This window comes from Sander vitreus, chromosome 4, assembly GCF_031162955.1.
Source record: "Sander vitreus isolate 19-12246 chromosome 4, sanVit1, whole genome shotgun sequence".
Classification (NCBI taxonomy): domain Eukaryota; kingdom Metazoa; phylum Chordata; class Actinopteri; order Perciformes; family Percidae; genus Sander; species Sander vitreus.
In genome coordinates, this window is record NC_135858.1 from 11,888,325 (window position 1) to 11,909,108 (window position 20,784).

General features: G+C 41.9%; 1 protein-coding gene and 1 long non-coding RNA gene across 2 annotated transcripts; one reads left to right on the forward strand and one right to left on the reverse strand.

The window, feature by feature from the left end:
• Positions 1-2,053: 2,053 nt before the first annotated feature.
• On the reverse strand, positions 2,054-14,864 carry suox (sulfite oxidase). Its single transcript, XM_078248274.1, has 5 exons — positions 14,755-14,864; positions 8,539-8,609; positions 8,038-8,206; positions 6,306-6,578; positions 2,054-5,207 (listed from the first exon to the last, which is right to left on the reverse strand). The coding sequence occupies exons 2-5, from the start codon at positions 8,595-8,597 to the stop codon at positions 3,999-4,001; spliced, it is 1,710 nt and encodes a 569-aa protein (XP_078104400.1). The 5' UTR covers positions 8,598-8,609; positions 14,755-14,864; the 3' UTR covers positions 2,054-3,998.
• A 2,160-nt stretch (positions 14,865-17,024) lies between these two features.
• LOC144516737 (uncharacterized) lies at positions 17,025-20,467 on the forward strand. Its single transcript, XR_013501866.1, has 2 exons — positions 17,025-17,354; positions 17,505-20,467. It is a non-coding gene; the product is annotated as an uncharacterized LOC144516737 (long non-coding RNA).
• Positions 20,468-20,784: the final 317 nt, after the last annotated feature.

The window sequence follows — 20,784 nt, forward strand, 5'->3', positions numbered from 1 at the left end:
TTCTCTGAGTGCTCCAGAAGTTTTTAAACTCAGCCCGGCGCATGAGTCAGCCCTGTGGCTATGATGATCCATCCCTCAAGAATGAGAATTACAAGAGCAGCCAGTTGACCTACAGCCAGCCTGTCTGCTGGTGAATTGTACAGCTGTTAGGAGAGGACACAGAGCTGCAGCAGTGGTCGACACACTCGAGCAGTTTCTAGGGTCAAGCTACCGTTTAACTCTCTGTAAAGAGGTCATTAACCCTGAGCGAAACTATCGCAATAACACTCCCATGTTATTCCCTTAGGGTTAATGCCTTGTTGTTGATTCCCTGGTGTTTCACTGCATGTCCTACAGGTATGTATCACAGTTCAATTACGGGCCTTCACTTCCACATTCCTGCATTCCTCACACCTATCCCATTTGAGCGAGTATTTATGTTTACTACTCAAACACAAATTGATCCATCATTGGACCCTGGAAGCAGTATCGGTCAATACCAATCACCGATCACATAGCGTAGCATTATTTATTTTATTTAACTATTCTCAACAGCATTTTATATTAAGTATATATATATATATATATATATATATATATATATATATATATATATATATATATCGTTACACTGCCACCTACAGGTTTACATGTAAACGAACACTTTTCTGAAAACTGACAGCTGTGTACGATGTTATTTTTGAAAACGGAGAGGTTGAAATGTCCGTTTATGAAAATAGCCGGCCACGTGTAAACGTAGCATAAAGTGAAATTCTTGAGTTTAATATAATGTATGTTAAAAATGAAAGATGCTGCCTTATAAATGTTTTTTTTATTTTTTATTCTGGGACAAAATAATCAGAAATTTGTTAGAACAATAACAGTATATCACATCTAAACAATAATGCTAGTGAGGTCATTTGGGTGTTTGTGTATTATATAACCTTTTGTTTTAAAATAATTTTTGTCAAAGAGGAAATAAGTTAATGTCTGAGGAACCTTTGTTACGGTTTCTGTTTAGGCTGACTAAATTCAATTCCTGCTTGTTGCAGTGTCATATTTCTGATGAAGTTAGATTTTATACAAACCTTATAAACCCAAAGCAATGTAAAAGTCTACAGAATGTATTATTACCTAGTTGTGGATGACTGAAGGTTGATGTTATCCTATGAAATTCTCAAAAAGACTTGAAACTTTGTTGGGACATTTGTACGGTATTTTACAAAATTTGAGAAGACAGCAGACTGTTGTGTGTGGAACTGGTATAAATGCTACAGTAGCATTAGCCGACAAAACAGCTGGTCTCAACATGTGAATGCTTGGTGGATGGTTGGCATGGTTGGCATCAGACTTAAACCTGAGGCAACACACTAACACTAAAGGTTTGTCTTTGCATGCCAACAGCAGAACTTAAATCAAAATGTTCCAACAGGGAAGATTCTGTCATATTCTATCTATGGAAACCCAACTCCTGATGGGCTGTAGATTAATCCCTAGATACAGTAGGTGTTAATAGGCTGAAGGATTATTTAGCAAATTAGCATTAAGATAAGAACTACTCATACAATTAGGTTTGTCTTTTTCTTGTACATTTCTTTCTTTGGTAACTTTCAGTCTACATGCACACAGCAGCATAATACTGTATATGTTTGATCCAACAAAGGGTGAACAGAGACTGTAGAACATTTGGTCCAAATTATCCAGTTTGATACCACAAATGTGTAATGTCTCATCTTCTACTGAAGTGAGTGGACATTTATCTGACTCTGCTTTCCTTCTGCTTTCTGTCATTTCTCCTAAGACATTGTGAGTAGTGCATGTTGCACTCCACTGCACACACAGCAGCGTCAGGAGTCTGAAACCAACAGAATACAAAAATTCTCACAGTCTGCGTCGACTGCAGAACCATATAAATGTGTTTTCTTTATCTGTTCACCGCGATACTGCTTACCGCAATTTTAGTCATTTATGACTCATAGACACATCAGAATGAAAGGTTTATGACAAACCAACTTCCCCACTAGGTCAGCAGCCCCGGGATACTCATAAACAAATGAGTCCCACAGCATTTAAATCCCGGAACATATCTGGTTTTATTATATAAATAATCTTGCAGTCAGAGAAAACAACGTGCCAAGAACATCATTTAATCCTATTCAGGACAAAAGACCAGGCCACTCACCGTGACAACATCATGACTCTCAGTTCATACGTTCACACAAATTATGGATTGTGACTTGAAAAGGAATGGATTTTCCATAGGAAAATTAAGCATAGTGTTGGACTACTCAGGTTAATTAGACTATATATATTTCATCAAAATTGTATAACATTCTTTTATATCTCTAATTATTGTTTGCCCTGACACCTAATCTTTTACATTATCCTGTCCTCCCCTGGACTCCTTGGTCCTGTACACCTTCCTGCCAGCTACAACATCTTTTTTTTCAGAAGGGAGTCACTTTGTATCCTGTTTCCTCTGTTTACCACTTTTAGCAATCACTAAGTAAAAGCAGCAGATTTGTGTAATTTATAAAATATGGTAAGAACTGTTTTCATCTTACAGCTTTCTTTTGATTTTAGAGCAGTCAGCAATTGCATCCTGATCTGATGCTGACAGCTACTGAATTTTAGCCAAGAAAACTTCAGCTTTCAAAACAATAAAATCTATCACCAACATGTGAAAGTGATGTCATCTTGTAGGTAACCTAATTTATACTGTGAGGCTTTGAACTATTTCCCTGAATTGGCACTTCCCAGAGTTCACAGTGAGCAAACAAAAAACACAGGTGAAGATGAAAAAGTGTGAAAAAGCCCGGTGTGGTTTTTTTAGTTTATACAAAAGGGGAATTGAAATGTTAACCATACTGTAGATATGCACAGTGTAAGTTAATATGGAGCTAGAAACTTCTGTTGATGATTTCTCTTTTGAAAAAAAAAAACGTTATTAAATATACTTTTTACAATTAGTAAAAGAAGAAAAATAATCGGTTAAATGTAATTGTCTTTCATTAAATATAAAAACTGCAGTTTGCCTGCCAGTCGGGATCTCCAGTTGACATATTTAATCACAGTGAGTGGAAAAACGTAAGCACTGCAAAGCTGAGTAACACACAGCAAGGTGGTGTTATTTTGAGCAAATGTCTTTAAATAAGAATTATAATTGACTACTTCTCATTTCCTCTAATCTAATTAGTGCTGTATGGCACTGACACTTGTCAGTGTAACATTAGAGCTCTTTATTTATCATCTTCAACAATAATGTACATTTGACACAAAACAAAACAGCAGTGCCCTGACTTCTGCAGTGTGCTGTGGTGTCATGGTAGAACCGTGGCTGAACATTACTTACATTACACTACATAAACTTTGAAACAGTGGGGGGGCAGCTCCACAAACTGCATGGCGAGGGTCACAGTTCACCTATGATTTACAAACCAAGCTCTTAAGCTCCTTTAAGCTACTCAAACTCAAAGTTTTTTTTATTATCTTATCACTTATAAAATATTATTATTCAGCAAAGCCACAGCTGCAGATAAACAAATGCTAGGTTGTTTAACCTACACATGCAACTGTAGTAGCCTTTTCTTAAAGTAATGACTATATAATAATTACCCTAATAATTATATAATGAATCATAAATTCAACAATTTTAATATAATGTGCACATCTTCAGCATTAGGATCGTCAATTCTGATTACAAAAATATATAATAATATACAGTATATTAATAATATATATTTTTTCTTTTCTACAAATCAGAGAATTAACAGGCTTACATGTAGTTTAGGTGAATCATCACAAGATAAAACTGGACATATTTTGGTTATTTACAGCCTTTAGCTTTGTTCTAGGTATCTCAAATTTCACAGGCAACATGACTGCTTAAAATCCTGCTGTATTTTCTGCTTAGTCTCAGTGACAGATTTTAAACAATGTCTACTCTTTGATGACTTGGCTTCAGGCGTAAACCTTTTGAATTTTGAATGTGGATCAGACCACTGAGTCTATTCCTTGCTCTAATCCTCTCGGATGTTCACCTTCACTCTGTGCCAGGCGTTACTAAGCACGCCCCTCAGATTCCAGATGGGAGGAACTGTGTCCGGCTGCATGTTGTAACTGTTGTCAACCGCCTTGCAAACTATCTCCAACTCCTGAGCCTCGGGAGGAAGAGGAGCCGTTAGCTCCCACAGTTTCCAGGCCCAGGCTCGTCCCGGTGGGGGAGAGAGTTCAGGTGCTTGTCCCTTGTCACTGCTCCTCAGCTGGGCCACCTGCCACGTCTTTCCTCCATCCATAGAAACATCTACACGTACCACCTCTCTGCCTCCGCCACTCCAGGCGTAACCCTTCACCGTCACCTCTTCCAAACTGCGATTGACCACAGCACCGTCTGCCGGCGTGGTAATGGCTGACTGAATGGGCAGCTCTTGGATGGCCGGAGCAGACTTGAAGTCCACTGTGTCCCAGTCTGTCCCGGGGGAGAAACCCTTGTAGTCATTCTGCTGCCAGTGGCTGCTGCTTTCTTCCGCACTCACAATGATCTTCCCCAGCCATTTAACATTGCGCGCACCCACCGTGCCTGGCACCACAACCCGGACGGGGTAGCCGTGGTCAGCAGGGAGATCCTCGCCATTCATTTCATAAGCCAGCAACACATCACCTTCCTCGCTAACTGCCTTGTTTAGAGGGATGGAGGCACCATAGGTAGTCCCGGTTACGTCTTTGTCCAGTCCTTCAAATTGAACATGGAAAGCCCGCTGGGCCACATCGGGCCCGTAGCCAGCAGCCAGCAGCACATCCCTGAGCCTTGCACCGCTCCATGTAGCATTACTGATCGCAGCAATGCCCCAGTTCAGTCCTTTCACCTGCTTGACCTGATTCATCTCAGAGCGGCGGTTACCGGCACACTGCAGCGTGGCGGTGACAGTGTGTTTGGGGAATCGAGTCTTTAAGTCTTCTAAAGACAGGGTCAGCACTCCAGGTAGTCCCTCTACGTGCAGCTGATATGAAGCCGGGTCCACCCGAGGAACTGGCAGGTGGTTTCTTTTGAAGAAGATAGCAGAGGGGGTGATGAAGCTATCAGAGAGGATTTCAGGAGGCGGCTCAGCATTGAAGGGCTTGAGGTTGTTGATGCGCAGGACGGGGTGACGCTCGGGGTCAGAGGAGTAGGGGTCCAAAGTCTGAACAGCCTGCTGCTTCTTCAGGTCTTCTGCCCTCAGCTCACCAACCTTGTATTAACCACAGACACAAGTTGTGTTAGACCACATGGGACTCAACGCTACGAGCGGAACTTTTCTGTTCATCTCAAATGACCTAAAATGCTAATCAAAGGCAAAGAAAGACAAAGAACTGCGTTCTGTGAAACTCCACAAGACAAACATCAGCAAAGTGTTTTTTTTCTCACTGACCACTTGAGGGAGTGCCAGTATTTAGCCTACAGCGGTACCTTAGTATACAGTGTGCAGTAGACCTCTTCATATGTGTCTTCAGTGATCAAGTGCAAGACAGACAAAATAAATAGTTCATGTAAGGATACATTCAACAGACATCCCCTGCTAAAAAGCTGCCACATGTTCACATTAATACAGCACATTTAAGAGATTGTATACTAAATACAATTGATCTGTTGTTGTAATGTGTATTGTGACTGAATTGCACTTAAAGCAAGTTATAGCACTTTTGTTAAAGCAGTTTGCGCCGCGCAAAGTGTGATGGATGTTTACAAGCGACAGACTGGCAATCATTTTACTGTCCGCCTTTTTTCTCTAGCTGATAAGTGTGGGGGTTTTCTACTCTATTATTTCTGTTCTATTTTTCAGCTAGAGGTGTAACTCAAAGCTAGAGAGCTTGGCAAGGTGAAGCTGCTCACTGGATGTGTTGCATTGTTAAATTTCAAATCAGTGAAGTCAGTAATGGTTGACACTTTGACTTAAGGTCTGCAGTATATTTTAGCTGCAAATGTCTACACAGAGGCTTACAAACATTGGCTACAGTGTTTGGTGCTCACGGCCACTTCTTGTCTCTTCTTTGTGTTGTGCAACGTCCTGTTTGAACTGGTTCCACCCAGTGAAAATCTGCTGAAAACCCTTTTTTTATATAGTAATAGTTATATAGTAAATAGTAGGTTTTTATTTATTTTTTTTTTTTTTTACATACAGTCACTTTAAATTTGTATTTTTTATGATACTCATGGTTTAACGTTGTGTCCTTTTTTTGCAATTTAGTTTAAACACAAACTTTTCAGCCAGACAAAAAATGAAGCTCATCCTTACTTTTTACTTTTTTTTGTCATTTAGTTAAATTGAAGAAACCAAGAATTGGCACACCTTATACTCTGAGAGCATTTCCAGCACATGTTCCTGGTTGTGTACAGCATACAGCGCCCAGAAGGGTTCAAGGGCTCCACCTGCCGCCAGCAAGATTTTATCCCCACCAGGGTGTATGGCCACAAACTCGGTGATGTCATAGACGCCACCTTTGTAGGTGACCCACACGCCATCTTCCAGAGAGCGGTGACTGGTGACCTCTTCCTGGCTGAAGATGGGAAGAGCTGAAGTCTTCTCTAAGGTCTGCACTGTAATGGTGTCTTCCTGCTCAGCCTGTACCGGAGAGAATGGAGGAGGCATCAGTTTGGAGATCTATCAAAAAGGACATTTGAAAGAGAAGACGACTGGAAACCAGGAATCCAGTCTGGAACACTTGAAAAGAGCATGCCGAATAATTACATTTTGCTTAGTACAATTGTGACTGAAAGGTAATTTGGATTCTTCTGTAATCACTTTGCAACTGTACTTATGTCACTATTAAGCCTCTGGTTTTATAAAGTGGATGTAACAGCAGTGGCAGTGTGTGTTCTCATGTTTGCACATGCCGACACCACTGGGCTAGGTGTTGGTCCTGATGTGGGAATGTTATAAATATATTTTAAACAGCCTATGAATAGGACACACAGACTGAAAGTCCTGTAACATTATACTGATACCACAAGAGAACAATATACAGTAATAAGCTCATGGGTGAGTAGCACGGAGCATATTCTTTCCATTCTTTCCTCTGAAGAGATTAATCATCTGTTCAGCTCAAAATGTGTTTGCATGTTGAGTCACAAAAGATGTGGCAGGGAAAATTGACAAATGAGCTGACATTGTGACCCAACAGATGAGACAGGTTACTGCCCTCGCTGTAAATACAATCAGTAAGATGGTGTGACTGAGAGGGAACATGGCACATTCTTTTTTTTCTAAATTTAATGTCATTGAACTGTTTAAACTTAATAAACTAAATAATTGAGATTGGACCATATACTGCATTTACACTGTGCTGCTCTAGATCAACACTTGATCCATTTTGAGAAACAGACTTTTCAGACAAAGCATCTGGCAAAGAAGTGTAGCTAGTGTCGGGCTACAACTGCATTTCATCTAAATTCATTCAAAGATACATCTTGAAGATGTAAAGAATAATGTCAAATGTTCATCACAAGTTAAAAACATGTTCAATTGACATAATTTACCCCTGGCACAACAAAACCAAATTAAACATTGACTGTGTTCACTGATCTTATCTCCTCCTAGTCCATATCCACAACGTTACACTTCCGGGATTGCTCCAGTGCCGCCGGAAATTCCGCCGAATGTCCGTCATTTAGGCCGGATGCCCGTTGCCTTGGGCTTTCTTTGTTTTGGCATTTTAAACTCCGGTCGATTTACGAGGACTATGGTTAACTGCTCCTCAGATCTCTGCAGGGTAAATCCAGGCAGCAGCTAGACTATCTGTCCAATCTGAGTTTTCTGTTTCACGACTAAAACAACCTTTAAACATACACATGTTCCACCAGAACAGATCAGGAAGTTCCTTCCCGAGGCTATTTTGCAGCGGCGTGCCGCAGTTTTTCCAGGTGCCTAGCGCCGCCCAAGACGATTGTGATTGGTTTAAAGAAATGCCAATAAACCAGAGCACGTTTTTCTCCCATCCCGGAATGATGTGTGGACTAGCCAGACCCTCCTCCGTAGCGCTGTGGGGGATGGTCTAGCAAAGTGAGACTAATCTCCTCCTGACCTTGTGGTGGTGGAGTCCATAAGCCAGTACAGCCCCGGTACCAGCCAGCAGTCCTGCTAGTGCATGTCTCCAGCTGGGCCTATGGGCACGCTGGTACCATCTCTGGTCCTCACTGCTGCTGCTCCAGAGACGAACTGCACCAGACGCCACAGCAGGTGCCACTTGATGCCTATGAAAAAAAGAAAATGGAAATGTAACTTTTATGCAGGTCATGCCGAGCTCATTAGATCTGTATGTTCAAGAATAACTGTACAATTCTGGTGTATTCACAAAATGTAAAATAAAAGATAGAAGAAAAAGAGATAAAAGAAAAGGGGATGAACACCATTAGTCAGGTTGTGTTGGTCACAAAAATGTAACACAAACGTCTGAAAAAAATCAACTTAATTTGCTAAAACACAGCTTGAGTTGGCTGTTTCAGTATCCTTCATTAAACTGAGCCCTTTGACTGGATGTAGCTCGGACCAGACAAAACCTAACTGCTGTGAGTGCAGGCTGTACCTTTGAGTGTTGAGAGGGCCGAATCGAGTCAGGCTGTGGCAGCGTCTGAGAAGCAGCATTGCACTGATGTTCTGGGAAGTAATTAAGTTGAGAAAAAAATTAATTAATTAATTTCACAGTGAATCAAACAGAAAGTAGGCTGACGTCGTCATACTCCGATTGTAGTCAGAATACAGTGGCACTCATAAGTTTATGAACCCATGCTAAAGTTGACTAAAAAGTGGAATAAAAAAAAAACATCTTTTGGAAATAGATTTTCCAACCTTTAAGGACACCAATTTTCTTTGTGAATGAATAATGTATCGTAAATAAATAAACGTTCTTCCTTAAAATACAGGGGGCATAAGTCAGTACACCCCTATGTTAAATTCCCATAGAGGCAGGCAGATTTTTATTTTTAAAGGCCAGTTATTTCATGGATCCAGGATACTATGCATCCTGATAAAGTTCCCTTGGCCTTTGGAATTAAAATAGCCCCACATCATCACATCCCCTTCACCATACCTAGAGATTGGCATGGTTTTATTTCAGTTAGCCTAATAGCTGGTTTAATTTGCATTGAGAGACGATTTTATGGAAAGTACCCATGCCAATCTCTAGGTATGGTGAACGGTATGTGATGATGTGGGGCTATTTTAATTCCAAAGGCCAAGGGAACTTTATCAGGATGCATAGTAAGGATTGGTGTCCTTAAAGGTTGGATTTTTCCTCCATCCATCTTCATCCGCTTATCCGGGGTCGGGTCGCGGGGGTAGCAGCTCCAGCAGGGGACCCCAAACTTCCCTTTCCCGGGCCACATTAACCAGCTCCGACTGGGGGATCCCGAGGCGTTCCCAGGCCAGGTTAGAGATATAATCCCTCCACCTAGTCCTGGGTCTCCCCCGAGGCCTCCTCCCAGCTGGACGTGCCTGGAACACCTCCCTAGGGAGGCGCCCAGGGGCATCCTTGCAGATGCCCGAACCACCTCAACTGGCTCCTTTCGACGCAAAGGAGCAGCGGCTCTACTCCGAGCTCCTCACGGATAACTGAGCTTCTCACCCTATCTCTAAGGGAGACGCCAGCTACCCTCCTGAGGAAACCCATTTCGGCCGCTTGTACCCTGGATCTTGTTCTTTCGGTCATGACCCAGCCTTCATGACCATAGGTGAGGGTAGGAACAAAAACTGACCGATAGATTGAGAGCTTTGCCTTCTGGCTCAGCTCTCTTTTTCGTCATAACGGTGCGATAAATTGAATGTAATACCGCACCTGCTGTGCCGATTCTCCGACCAATCTCCCGCTCCATTGTCCCTCACTCGCGAACAAGACCCCAAGGTACTTGAACTCCTTCACTTGGGGTAAGGACTCATTCCCTACCTGGAGAAGGCACTCCATCGGTTTCCTGCTGAGAACCATGGCCTCCGATTTAGAGGTGCTGATCCTCATCCCAGCCGCTTCACACTCGGCTGCGAACCGATCCAGTGAGTGCTGAAGGTCACAGGCCGATGATGCCATCAGGACCACATCATCTGCAAAAAGCAGCGATGAGATCCCCAGCCCACCAAACTGCAACCCCTCTACACCCGACTACGCCTCGATATCCTGTCCATAAATACTACAAACAGGATTGGTGACAAAGCGCAGCCCTGGCGGAGGCCAACTCTCACCTGAAACGAGTCCGACTTACTGCCGAGAACCCGGACACAGCTCTCGCTTTGGTCGTACAGAGATTGGATGGCCCTGAGAAGGGACCCCTCACCCCGTACTCACGCAGCACCTCCCACAGTATCTCCCGGGGCACCCGGTCATACGCCTTCTCCAGATCCACAAAACACATGTAGACTGGTTGGGCATACTCCCAGGCTCCCTCCAGGATCCTTGCAAGAGTAAAGATCTGGTCCGTTGTTCCACGACCAGGACGGAATCCGCATTGTTCCTCTTCAACCTGAGATTCGACTATCGACCGAACCCCTCCTTTCCAGCACCTTGGAGTAGACTTTACCGGGGAGGCTGAGAAGTGTGATACCCTGTAATTGGCACACACCCTCTGGTCCCCCCTTTTAAAAAGGGAACCACCACCCCGGTCTGCCACTCCCTTAGGCACCGTCCCAGACTTCCACGCAATGTTGAAGAGGCGTGTCAACCAAGACAACCCCTCCACACCCAGAGCTTTAAGCATTTCTGGACGGATCTCATCAATTCCTGGGGCTTTGCCACTGTGGAGTTGTTTAACTACCTCAGCAACCTCCACCAGGGAAATTGATGCCAATCCCCCCTCATCCTCCAGCTCTGCCTCTACCATAGACGGCGTATTAGTCGGTTAGGAGTTCCTCAAAGTGCTCCTTCCACCGCCTCTATTACCTCCTCAGTTGAGGTCAACAGCGTCCCCATCCTTACTGTACACAGCTTGGATGGTTCTCCGCTTCCCCTCCTGAGGTGGCTGAACGGTTTCCAGAAGCACCTTGGTGCCGACCGAAGTCCTTCTCCATGTCTTCTCCGAACTTCTCCCACACACGCTGCTTTGCCTCTTTCACGGCAGAGGCTGCAGCCTTCGGGCCCTCGTACCTTGCAACTGCCTCCGGAGTCGTCTGGGATAACATATCCCGGAAAGACTCCTTCTTCAGTCGGACGGCTTTCCCTGACCACCGGTGTCCACCACGGTGTTCGTGGGTTATCGCCCCTTGAGGCACCTAAGACCCTAAGACCACAGCTCCTCACCGCAGCTTCAGCAATGGAAACTTTGAACATTGTCCACTCGGGTTCAATGCCCCCAGCCTCCACAGGGATGCACGAAAAGCTCCGCCCGGAGGTGTGAGTTGAAAGTCTGTCGGACAGGGGCCTCCTCCAGACGTTCCCAATTTACCCGCACTACCCGTCTTGGGCTTACCAGGTCTGTCCAGAGTCTTCCCCACCCCTGACCCAACTCACCACCAGATGGTGATCGGTTGACAGCTCCGCCCCTCTCTTCACCCGAGTGTCCAAAACATATGGCCTCAGATCAGATGAAACGATTATAAAATCGATCATTGACCTTTGGCCTAGGGTGCTCTGGTACCAAGTACACTTATGAGCATCCCTATGTTCGAACATGGTGTTCGTTATAGACAATCCATGACTAGCACAGAAGTCCAACAACAAACAACCACTCTGGTTTAGATCAGGGAGGCCGTTCCTCCCAATCACGCTCTCCATGTGTCTCCATCATTACCCACGTGCGCGTTGAAGTCCCCCCAGCAGAACTATGGAGTCCCCAACTGGAGCCCCATGCAGGACTCCACTCAAGGTCTCCAAGAAGGCCGAATACTCTGAACTCTTGTTTGGTGCATATGCACAAACAACAGTCAGAGTTTTTCCCCCCACAACCCGCAGAGGCGTAGGGGAGGCGACCCTCTCGTCCCACGGGTTAAACTCCAACGTAGCGGCGCTCAGCCGGGGGCTTGTGAGTATCCCCACACCCGCCCGGCGCCTCACACCCTGGGCAACTCCGGAGAAGAAAAGAGTCCAACCCCTATCCAGGAGTATGGTTCCAGAACCAAGACTGTGCGTAGAGGTAAGCCCCACCAGATCTAACCGGTAGCGCTCCACCTCCCGCACAAGTTCGGCTCCTTCCCCCCACAGAGAGGTGACATTCCACGTCCCCAGAGCCAGCCTCTGCTGCCCGGGTCTGGTCCGTCGAGGCCCCTGACCTTCACTGCCACCCATGTGGCAGCGCACCCGACCCCAGCGGTTCCTCCCACAGGTGGTGGGCCCATGGGATGGAGGGATGTCCGCCACGTAGCTTTTTCGGGCTGTGCCCGACCGGGCTCCGTGGCAAACCCGGCCACCAGACGCTCGCTGACGAGCCCTCCATCTGGGCCTGGCTCCAGACGGGGGCCCCGGGCTTCCTCCGGGCAGGGTCACTTCATCCCTTCCTCGATTTTTCATAGGATTTTTGAACCATTCTTTGTCTGGCCCCTCACCTGAGACCACTTTGCCTTGGGAGACCCTACCAGGAGCACACAGCTCCAGACAACACAGCCCTCAGGTTCATAGGGACACACAAACCTCTCCACCACGATAAGGTGATGGTTTTCCTCATTTTTTTAATTAAGGCATTAAGATCAATTTCCAAAAGATCCATCCATCCATCTTCAGAAAAGAAGATAATAAGATTTTATTCCTCTTTTTAGTCAACTTTAGCATGGGTTCATAAACTTATGTGTGCCACTGTATATGGGAACTTCCCGACCTCAAACGTTGTGGGCGGGGCTAAGTTCGGCTGGCAACCAGGCTAAACAGAAAGCATATTTCAAAGAATTTCTATGAACAAGTTACTGAAGTTCCACAGAAAAAAAGCAGTGAAATACAACCTGTGGGTTTCAAATGATTTCTTAGTTTTTTTATTTTGCCAAGCAGACTGCAAATTACTAAAATTCTTTGGAGGGTTAAAGGCAACACACACAAGCAGTTTTTTTTCCAGTATACAGTAGATGGCCAAACCTGCTCTCTCTTTACAGCCAACGTGTGTTCCCGTTAATGACAAACTGAGCCTTTAAAATGCTTCAACTCCTATTGACCTGAACTACCAGCAGTTACTTCAACCTACAAAATGAGCCAACCAGCTCAGGGGGAGTGAACATAGGGCAAGAGGAGGGCCAGGCTTCAGTTCCCTCCCCTTTCAGTTCTTCTCTTACCACAGAAATGTTAGTAGATAGTTGTGTAACTCCATTTTAGTAAACAATGTTTGTCCGGCATACAATTAAGAAACTGACTGAAACTTATCATTAAATTAGAAGACCTTGTCTTCTTCTGTTGACAATACCATGGCACTTTGACAATTAAAGAAAAAAGTTACGACTCCAACCTAAATCAAGGAAGGAAGGTTCTTACGTATCACAAGTCAAATGATATCTAAAGACCTTTTCTCACATGTCCATGAGTGTAGATTATTCAGTGTATTTCATTAGTTTTTCATTAACTACTTGTCTACAGCTAGACAGATAACAAATGCAGGATATGTTGTTATTTACAGTACAGCCTTCTGTTAATATTTGAAACGTGTAGATTATTTCGGACTCAACAGTAGATTGGACTCTAAAGTGAACTTCAGAACATTGTGTGTATACAAGTTTAATATTTTGAAAAAAGGTTTACTACAGAATTTAAATACAACCTGAATCAAGGAAGGTGACAAAATGTCTCAAAGCTTTGGAAAACATCTTTATAGGGCTGTTTTACGAGGAAAGATCTGGGACTAACTGGAAGGATAAATAACGTGTTGAACTGAATCATGTGACCAAAATTAGAAGCACAAACTTTCCTTGGGAAAGGAAATTTAAAAATGTAGTGTAGGCTAAGTTGTGTGGTAACAAAAAAGCATTACTTACAGGTTAACACATAACATGACAGATGAAATGTGGGTGAGGTCTGCGTTATCAATCAATTACACCCATCTTATCATTGACAACAGTGGCCATTAAGATTACTTGGGGTTATCTTTAACAGAGACAGTTTGCCAGCCAGCAGAGTTCAGGGGGTGGAATAATAATCTCCTACTGTTTAGATAGGGTCTCACTACATTTTTAGAAGAGAAAATGTAAATGTAGAAAATTTCACAAACTTACAATAAAATGTTTCTACACTTACAGAAATCACAGACTGCATATACTGCAAGTTTATTGACCAGCTGACATTTGTCAGATGCAAAATAGAGTTGAAAAAGCAATTCATTAACGTCATGTTTTTATCACAGCTGGAACGGTAACAATTTTAACTTTCTCGCCTTTAACATGTTAATGTAATGTTTTTTTTGTGTGCAAAATCTGCAACATCTTTGGTGTAACGTTACACAATATATCATCTAGATAACAGTGGGCCCTAGGTGTAGTAACGTTACAGTAACAGCCTTGTAAGATCACGATAAATCTAAACATACTTCATGTTAGCTATTCACAGCCAGGGCAGCGCATTTACACATTTAAACACATTTAAGCGTCCGTTCAAATTAACTTAAATAACGAAACATTACGAACAATAACGAAAGAGAAAATGTAACGTTAGCTAGTAACGTTATCACCATCTCCATGGCTAACTTGACGTTAGCTAGCTAACACTCAAGTGAGGAAGCTTGCCACTGATAGCCAGCCTGTCCGACTTTACCAATTGATAAAGATATGTTCGTTAACAGAAGAAAACGGTATTGTTAGTTTCTGTTTGTTCATATAAACAAACCAAAACAAAACAAACAAAACTACTCACTTATGTTGTCAATCGCCTGCTTGTACTCAGACGCTCGCCACGATTCACTTCCGAAATAAATACCTTGCACAGCTTTCACCAACTGACCGAGGGGCGTTCAAGACAACATGTGGTAACCCAAAGCCTCTCTACAGAACAGGCGAGGCAATTCCAGCGTCATGAATTTAACTCTGAGCGAACCCTGAATGCATCTGAGTTTACATGGTAAACATGCAGAGGGGAAGTGCAGGGGTTTGAATAAAACACAACATGGTTAACAGATAAGGGAATATTGTTGTGTATAAAATACAGAGATAACTCAAGTCAGACAACTGAGTAGTGGGATGTAGGTATCTTCTTCCAGTATGATTGTTTCTTATCATCTGAAGAAACATCTTTTTCCCTTTTGGATATATTTTATTTATTGAAGTCAAAGTAGAACCTAGCAACTCTTGCTGGCTGGCATCACTTATGAGCTGGTGTCAAGTCTCTATCAGGAAACTTTATTCAAGTCAACAGCAGTACAGTAGATAGGTGTGTAATAAAACAAGTTAATGGAGTTACAAGTCCGGTTAGAGTTCCACTTTTATTCATTATGGTAGCAGAAATGTTGTCCATTTTGATTCAGAATAGTTGTACTGAAGGGTTAGTTGTAAGTGACAGTCAAATTACCATAAGTCAATTGGCTGACGACACAACTTTGTTTCTAAAAAATGAAAATCAAATTCCTTTAGCTTTACAAATTATTGACCAGTGCTCAAGAGCTTCAGGCTTACAATTGAATTTAGATGAATGTGAAATTTTAGCACTACATGATTATCCCTTGCAACCTCTATATAACATAAAGGTTAAGTCAGAAGTAAAATACTTGGGGATTGTTATTTCTAAGGACAAGATAACATCAGACAAAATGAATGTATGGAACAATATAGAAAAGTGTAAATTAATCTTAAATAGGTGGTTGCAGAGAGAGAATTTTATTATCCAAAATGGACAGCTTATCCAGACTTATCTACCCGGCTTTCTCCTTACCCATTTCTACAAACATGATCAAAGCCATAAACAAGATCAATTTTAATTTCATATGGAGAAACAAATGTCAGTACATAAGGAAAATTGACATGGTTAAAAACTATGAAGATGGAGGTGCAAATGCGATTGATTTTGATATAATGAATGGTGTCTTGAAATTGAAATGGTTAAAATCTTTTGTTAATAACAGGCAGTCCTTTTGGTTTACTGTCCCCAATTCAATATTTTCAAAAATGGGTGGAATAGACTTTCTTCTGCGATGTGATTTTGAATGCAATTTGTTACCAGTCAAACTTTCTGATTTCCATCAGCAGGTTCTTCTCTATTGGAAGTTAATCTACAAACATAATTTCACACCTCATAATACTCCAGTTTGGAATAATAGATACATATTGATAAGCAGAAAATCTGTGTACATGGAGGAATGGAAATCCAAGGGAATCTGGGCAATTGCTCATTGTATGGATATGACAGTAATGGACTTTTGTTACAGCATGAGGAGTTTTGTGAGAAATATCAACTTCAATGCAATGTCAAGCGTTATGAAAGATGGTTGAAAGTTATACCAATGTCTCTGAAATCCATGGTGAGAGAAGACATCAGGTACTCCAAAGTTTCTCCTGGTCTGAGGCAGCTCTGCATCCAAGGAATTGATTTCTGTGACTATAAATGTACCAACAAAGTTATTAGAAATTTTCTATTGAAGGAATATTATCCCAATCCAGTTAAAAGAAAGTATGAAAGAATTTGGGGATGGAGAGGTTAAGAAAATAAGGAAAAGTTATACTTCATTTCCTCTTCTCCCGAAGGTAAAAGAGGTCAACTTTAAAATTTTAAATGAGATCTACCCAACAAATGAATTTTTAAGACTGAGATTCAAATTTGATACTAATAACTGTGTTTTTTGTGAAAAAGAAATTGAGAATTTAGAACATGTATTTTTTCTGTGTGAGATCTGCAGAGCTGGTTACAGTCCAGGGAAATTGAGATACCATCCCTGACAGTGAAGAATATAAAGTTTGGTGTTTTTGTTGAAGATAAGAAAGTAGATTTTGTTCTCAACAACTTGGTACTTTTAGGAAAACATTTTATACATAAATGCAGATATTTGCGTTTTTTCCATTACATGGTACCTGCTCGACTCGCCTCGACTCGACGCACTGTGCGTCTGTTTTCCAGAGTCCGTTTCTTTTCTTTTTTTTTATATTAATTTATTGAGCACTTGCAGTAACAAACAACACATACACGTGGCTGGTCATCATAGCGACGCCGCAGGAAACAGCCGTGACGTAATTTTCAACGCGACTCACTCAGTGTATACAACCAAAGAATTTCTAATATAATACAACCAAAGCCCGTCTTATTAGAAATTCTTTGACACAACGTTCTCTTAATACATCCAAGGTACACAACAATGGAGGACGGCGAAGGTGTGTTGTTTTTGATGCTCGGCATGTGGCTACTTGCCACAGCCAGAAGACAAATGTTGTTTCAAAAGAAGCTGAAGGCAGCAAAAAAAGAAGAAGAAGAAAAACACGGCTGAACAGAGTTCAGACGTTGACACGACTATTGTTCGCCGACACAAAAGGGTAAGTTACGTTACCTGGTAACGTTAGCTAACATTTGCATGTGTTCATGGTCACAGTCAGTATTTACTATGCGCTATACAAAGTATTACATTAACTTTAGCAACCATTTACACACTAAAATATGTATGCTGTGTACTGTTTGTGTTTCAGATAATTTACGCTTTGCAAAATCGCTGCCGCAGACCGTCTGTTTGGGCGTTCAACTGAGCTGCCGAGTGGTGGGATGTTATTGTTCCCGGTTTCACACACACTCAGTGGGTTGAGAACTTCAGAATGTCCGAAGAAACCTTTATCTGCCTCTACAACTAAATGCGTCCAGCGATGGAGAGACAGGACACAACCTTCCGCAAGTGTGTACCTCTAAAGAAGAGATTGGCCATGGCTTTGTGGAAGCTTGCGACCGGCTCCGAGTACAGAACTGTTGGCCATCTTTTTGGAGTAAGCATCACAACTGTGTGCCGGTGTGTTCAAGAGTTTGCTGCTGCTGCTGCAGAGATGTTGTTGGTGCCGGAACAAATTTGTTTCCCAGACCAGGAGAAGTTTGCAGAAATGGCTGCCTACACTGAGAGAAGATGGGGGATCCCGCAGTGTATTGGTGCTATTAATGGATCACACATACCCATCATAGCACCACAAGAGTACCACTGCGACTATTTCAACCGTAAAGGCTGGCACTCATCATCCTTCAAGGTGTTGTTGATGGAAAGGGACTGTTCTGGAACGTGTTTGCAGGAATGGCTAGCAGCTGGCATGATGCTCGTGTTTTGAGACTGTCCAAATTGTGGGAGTTAGCCAGCAGTGGCAGCTACTTTCCTGCTTCCACCAGGAACATCGGTGGGGTTAATGCTGGCTACTACATCCTGGAGGATTCTGCCTATCCCTTGCAGAACTGGCTCTTAAAACCATTCCATGACACTGGACGGCTCACAGCAGAACAGCAGATTTACAACAAGAAAATCTGCAGGGCACGGGTTGTTGTTAAAAATGCTTTTGGTAGACTGAAGGGAAGGTGGCGTTGCCTTATGAAAAGAAATGACTGTGATGTAGAACTGGTGAGATCTATGGTGCTGACTTGCTGTGCTTTGCATAATCTTTGCGAGACTCACGGAGAGGCCTATGACAGTGACTGGGATGCATCTGTGGCAGCAGAGCCTGTGGTGGCACTGTCACAGGGTGCAGAGGAAGAAGGCAGGGATGTACGAGAGGGTTTGATGCGCTACTTGAATAGCTTAACAATAAAAACATTGTTTAATATATTGCCTTGTTTTTTTATGTTATAACAGTGTTCAGTATTGGAAATGACATGCAAAAGTCCTTGTAATATAAAACCATGATGAAAGAAATTAGATAAGGTTTATTGAAGAAATGTGCAAACATTTATAACAATAAACTATATACATAAGTTAGGATCTTAAATGGCAAAATACAGACACATGGTGTCCAAACATCAAACATCATTTACATAAGTTAGGTTTGTAAATGGCAAAATACAGTGTCCAAACATTAAAAGATTAAAAGCAAGTGTTGATATATCACAACCTCACCAGAGATAAAGTTATGTCTCACCGTTACAGCAATGCAAAAGTGGACAAAGTCAAAACTGATGTTTCTCATGAGACATTAGTGCACACAACAATATAAATTAGATATCTTTAAATGTCGTTTACTACAACAAAAGTACCATTACAGTTTTTTAATTGCTTTGGGAAGTAATTGAAGAATAAGCCTATTTGAGACTAACGATTTATCTTACACATTTCTCAAAATAAAACCACATTTCCCATAAACCCCATTGCTTTATGTTAAAGGTAACCATTCGCCCACTTCTCCTTACCAGGCATCACCACATGTGCATTTATTTTTCTTTTGTGCTTGTCTGCAAAAAACAAGTGTTCATTTTTTGTTTCCGGCTGCATTTTTTTGTGAGAAACTCAGTAAGTTTTTGCCCCCAACAGTCTTCTCGTACTGGTTTGCGTCATAAAGCAATCCACCCTAGTGACACCAGCTGTATAATGTGGGCAGCTGCTGCTGAACTTGGTAATTGTTTTTACAGTAAATATACTATATGTCTGTATATGCTAAATATGTGTTACTTAAGGTTAGTAGCAGTAAGAAATGTTGCATTGAAAGAAAAGAAACTGAAGTGAAGAACTGTGTTACTGCTGGTTTAGCTTTAACTTAAACTTGAATCAATAAATAACTGCAGTCCTTTTTTTAAAAGAAGGAAAGTGTATATATAGACATATACAAAAGCAGAATGTTACAAAAAAGGTTGGATAAATGTGGCGCAGGATTATGTTTTTCCCTTGTTTACATTTTGCTTGTGTGAGCCCTGCCGTGTTTCGGGAATCCAGTCAAAACATAACCTGTGTAGCACATGAGTTAGGATGGTGTTTCTATGGCACCAAGAGATTTACTAGACTGCACTGTCTGTGTTTTGATGACAATATTTCCAACATCCCTGCCCTAACATACCCTAAATTATCCAGGTCATTTCTACGGGTGTTTAGATTGTCCAATGTGCTTATTGTCATCTGACATTTTCATGTCAGTAAGGTAGGCTACACTTTGTGAAATGGACCAGAACATCCTGTTGCTCATTGACACATTTTACAGACCAAACAATTCCTTAAGCTCACAGTCACAGTTAAGGGATATATCTGTCTGACATTAATTCACACCTTAAATAAATATTTGTCTAAGAAAAATGGTATGCAGTTGGGTGCAACCAATTCATTTATTAGAGCTGTAAATGTCAGAAAGATTTTTTTTGTTGTGGAGTTCCTTTAAGGTGGAAATGTACGTTTATTGCCATGTGTCTTGAATGGTGCTGTATCTACGTGTACTTACTGCATCTTATACACATTTTTGTATGTTTTTAATCTGTAACCAACTGCCCTGAGATAGGCTCTCTAGCACTGCCTGTTGGCAAAGTGTGCATAATCAACACTGCAGCAATAACGCTTAATAAGTAATAAGTTATTCTTGCTTGTCTATGATTTCAATATTAAATGTGTATTATTACTTTTATTATCTTTTGTTTGCTTTGGTCATCCTTAGGCACTTTGTAAACCTGGTTTATATAAAAATGCAATAAAAAGTTTTACTTTTTAGCAACGTTTTCACTAAATAGTTCTGCCACATCCCCATCATGTATGCTAGAGTTCTGAACATTTCAGTGTGATTTTGCTTCAGTGTTCAGCTTCAAGAAACATATTAGATAAAAATCAGATAGACATAAGTTTGCATGCCCCACCCCCAACTTGACAACAAAGTGACCACCAAACTGATAAAGTTTATTAAAATCCTTTCAAAATAATGTATAGCTAATGCATCAATATTTACTAGATGTGACTGTATGTAAGGTTTTGGAGCCTTAAACTGATCCAAAAGCACTAAACACATTCAGTTTTGCTATTCTATTAATCCA

Coding starts and splice junctions, on each gene's coding strand:
- suox (XM_078248274.1), bottom strand. CDS start 8,597: ATGCTGCTTCTCAGACGCTGCCACAGCCTGACTCGATTCGGCCCTCTC. Junction 8,207..8,538: donor GGCCCTCTCAACACTCAAAG/GTACAGCCTGCA, acceptor TTTTTTTCATAG/GCATCAAGTGGCACCTGCTG. Junction 6,579..8,037: donor ATGGACTCCACCACCACAAG/GTCAGGAGGAGA, acceptor TCTCCGGTACAG/GCTGAGCAGGAAGACACCAT.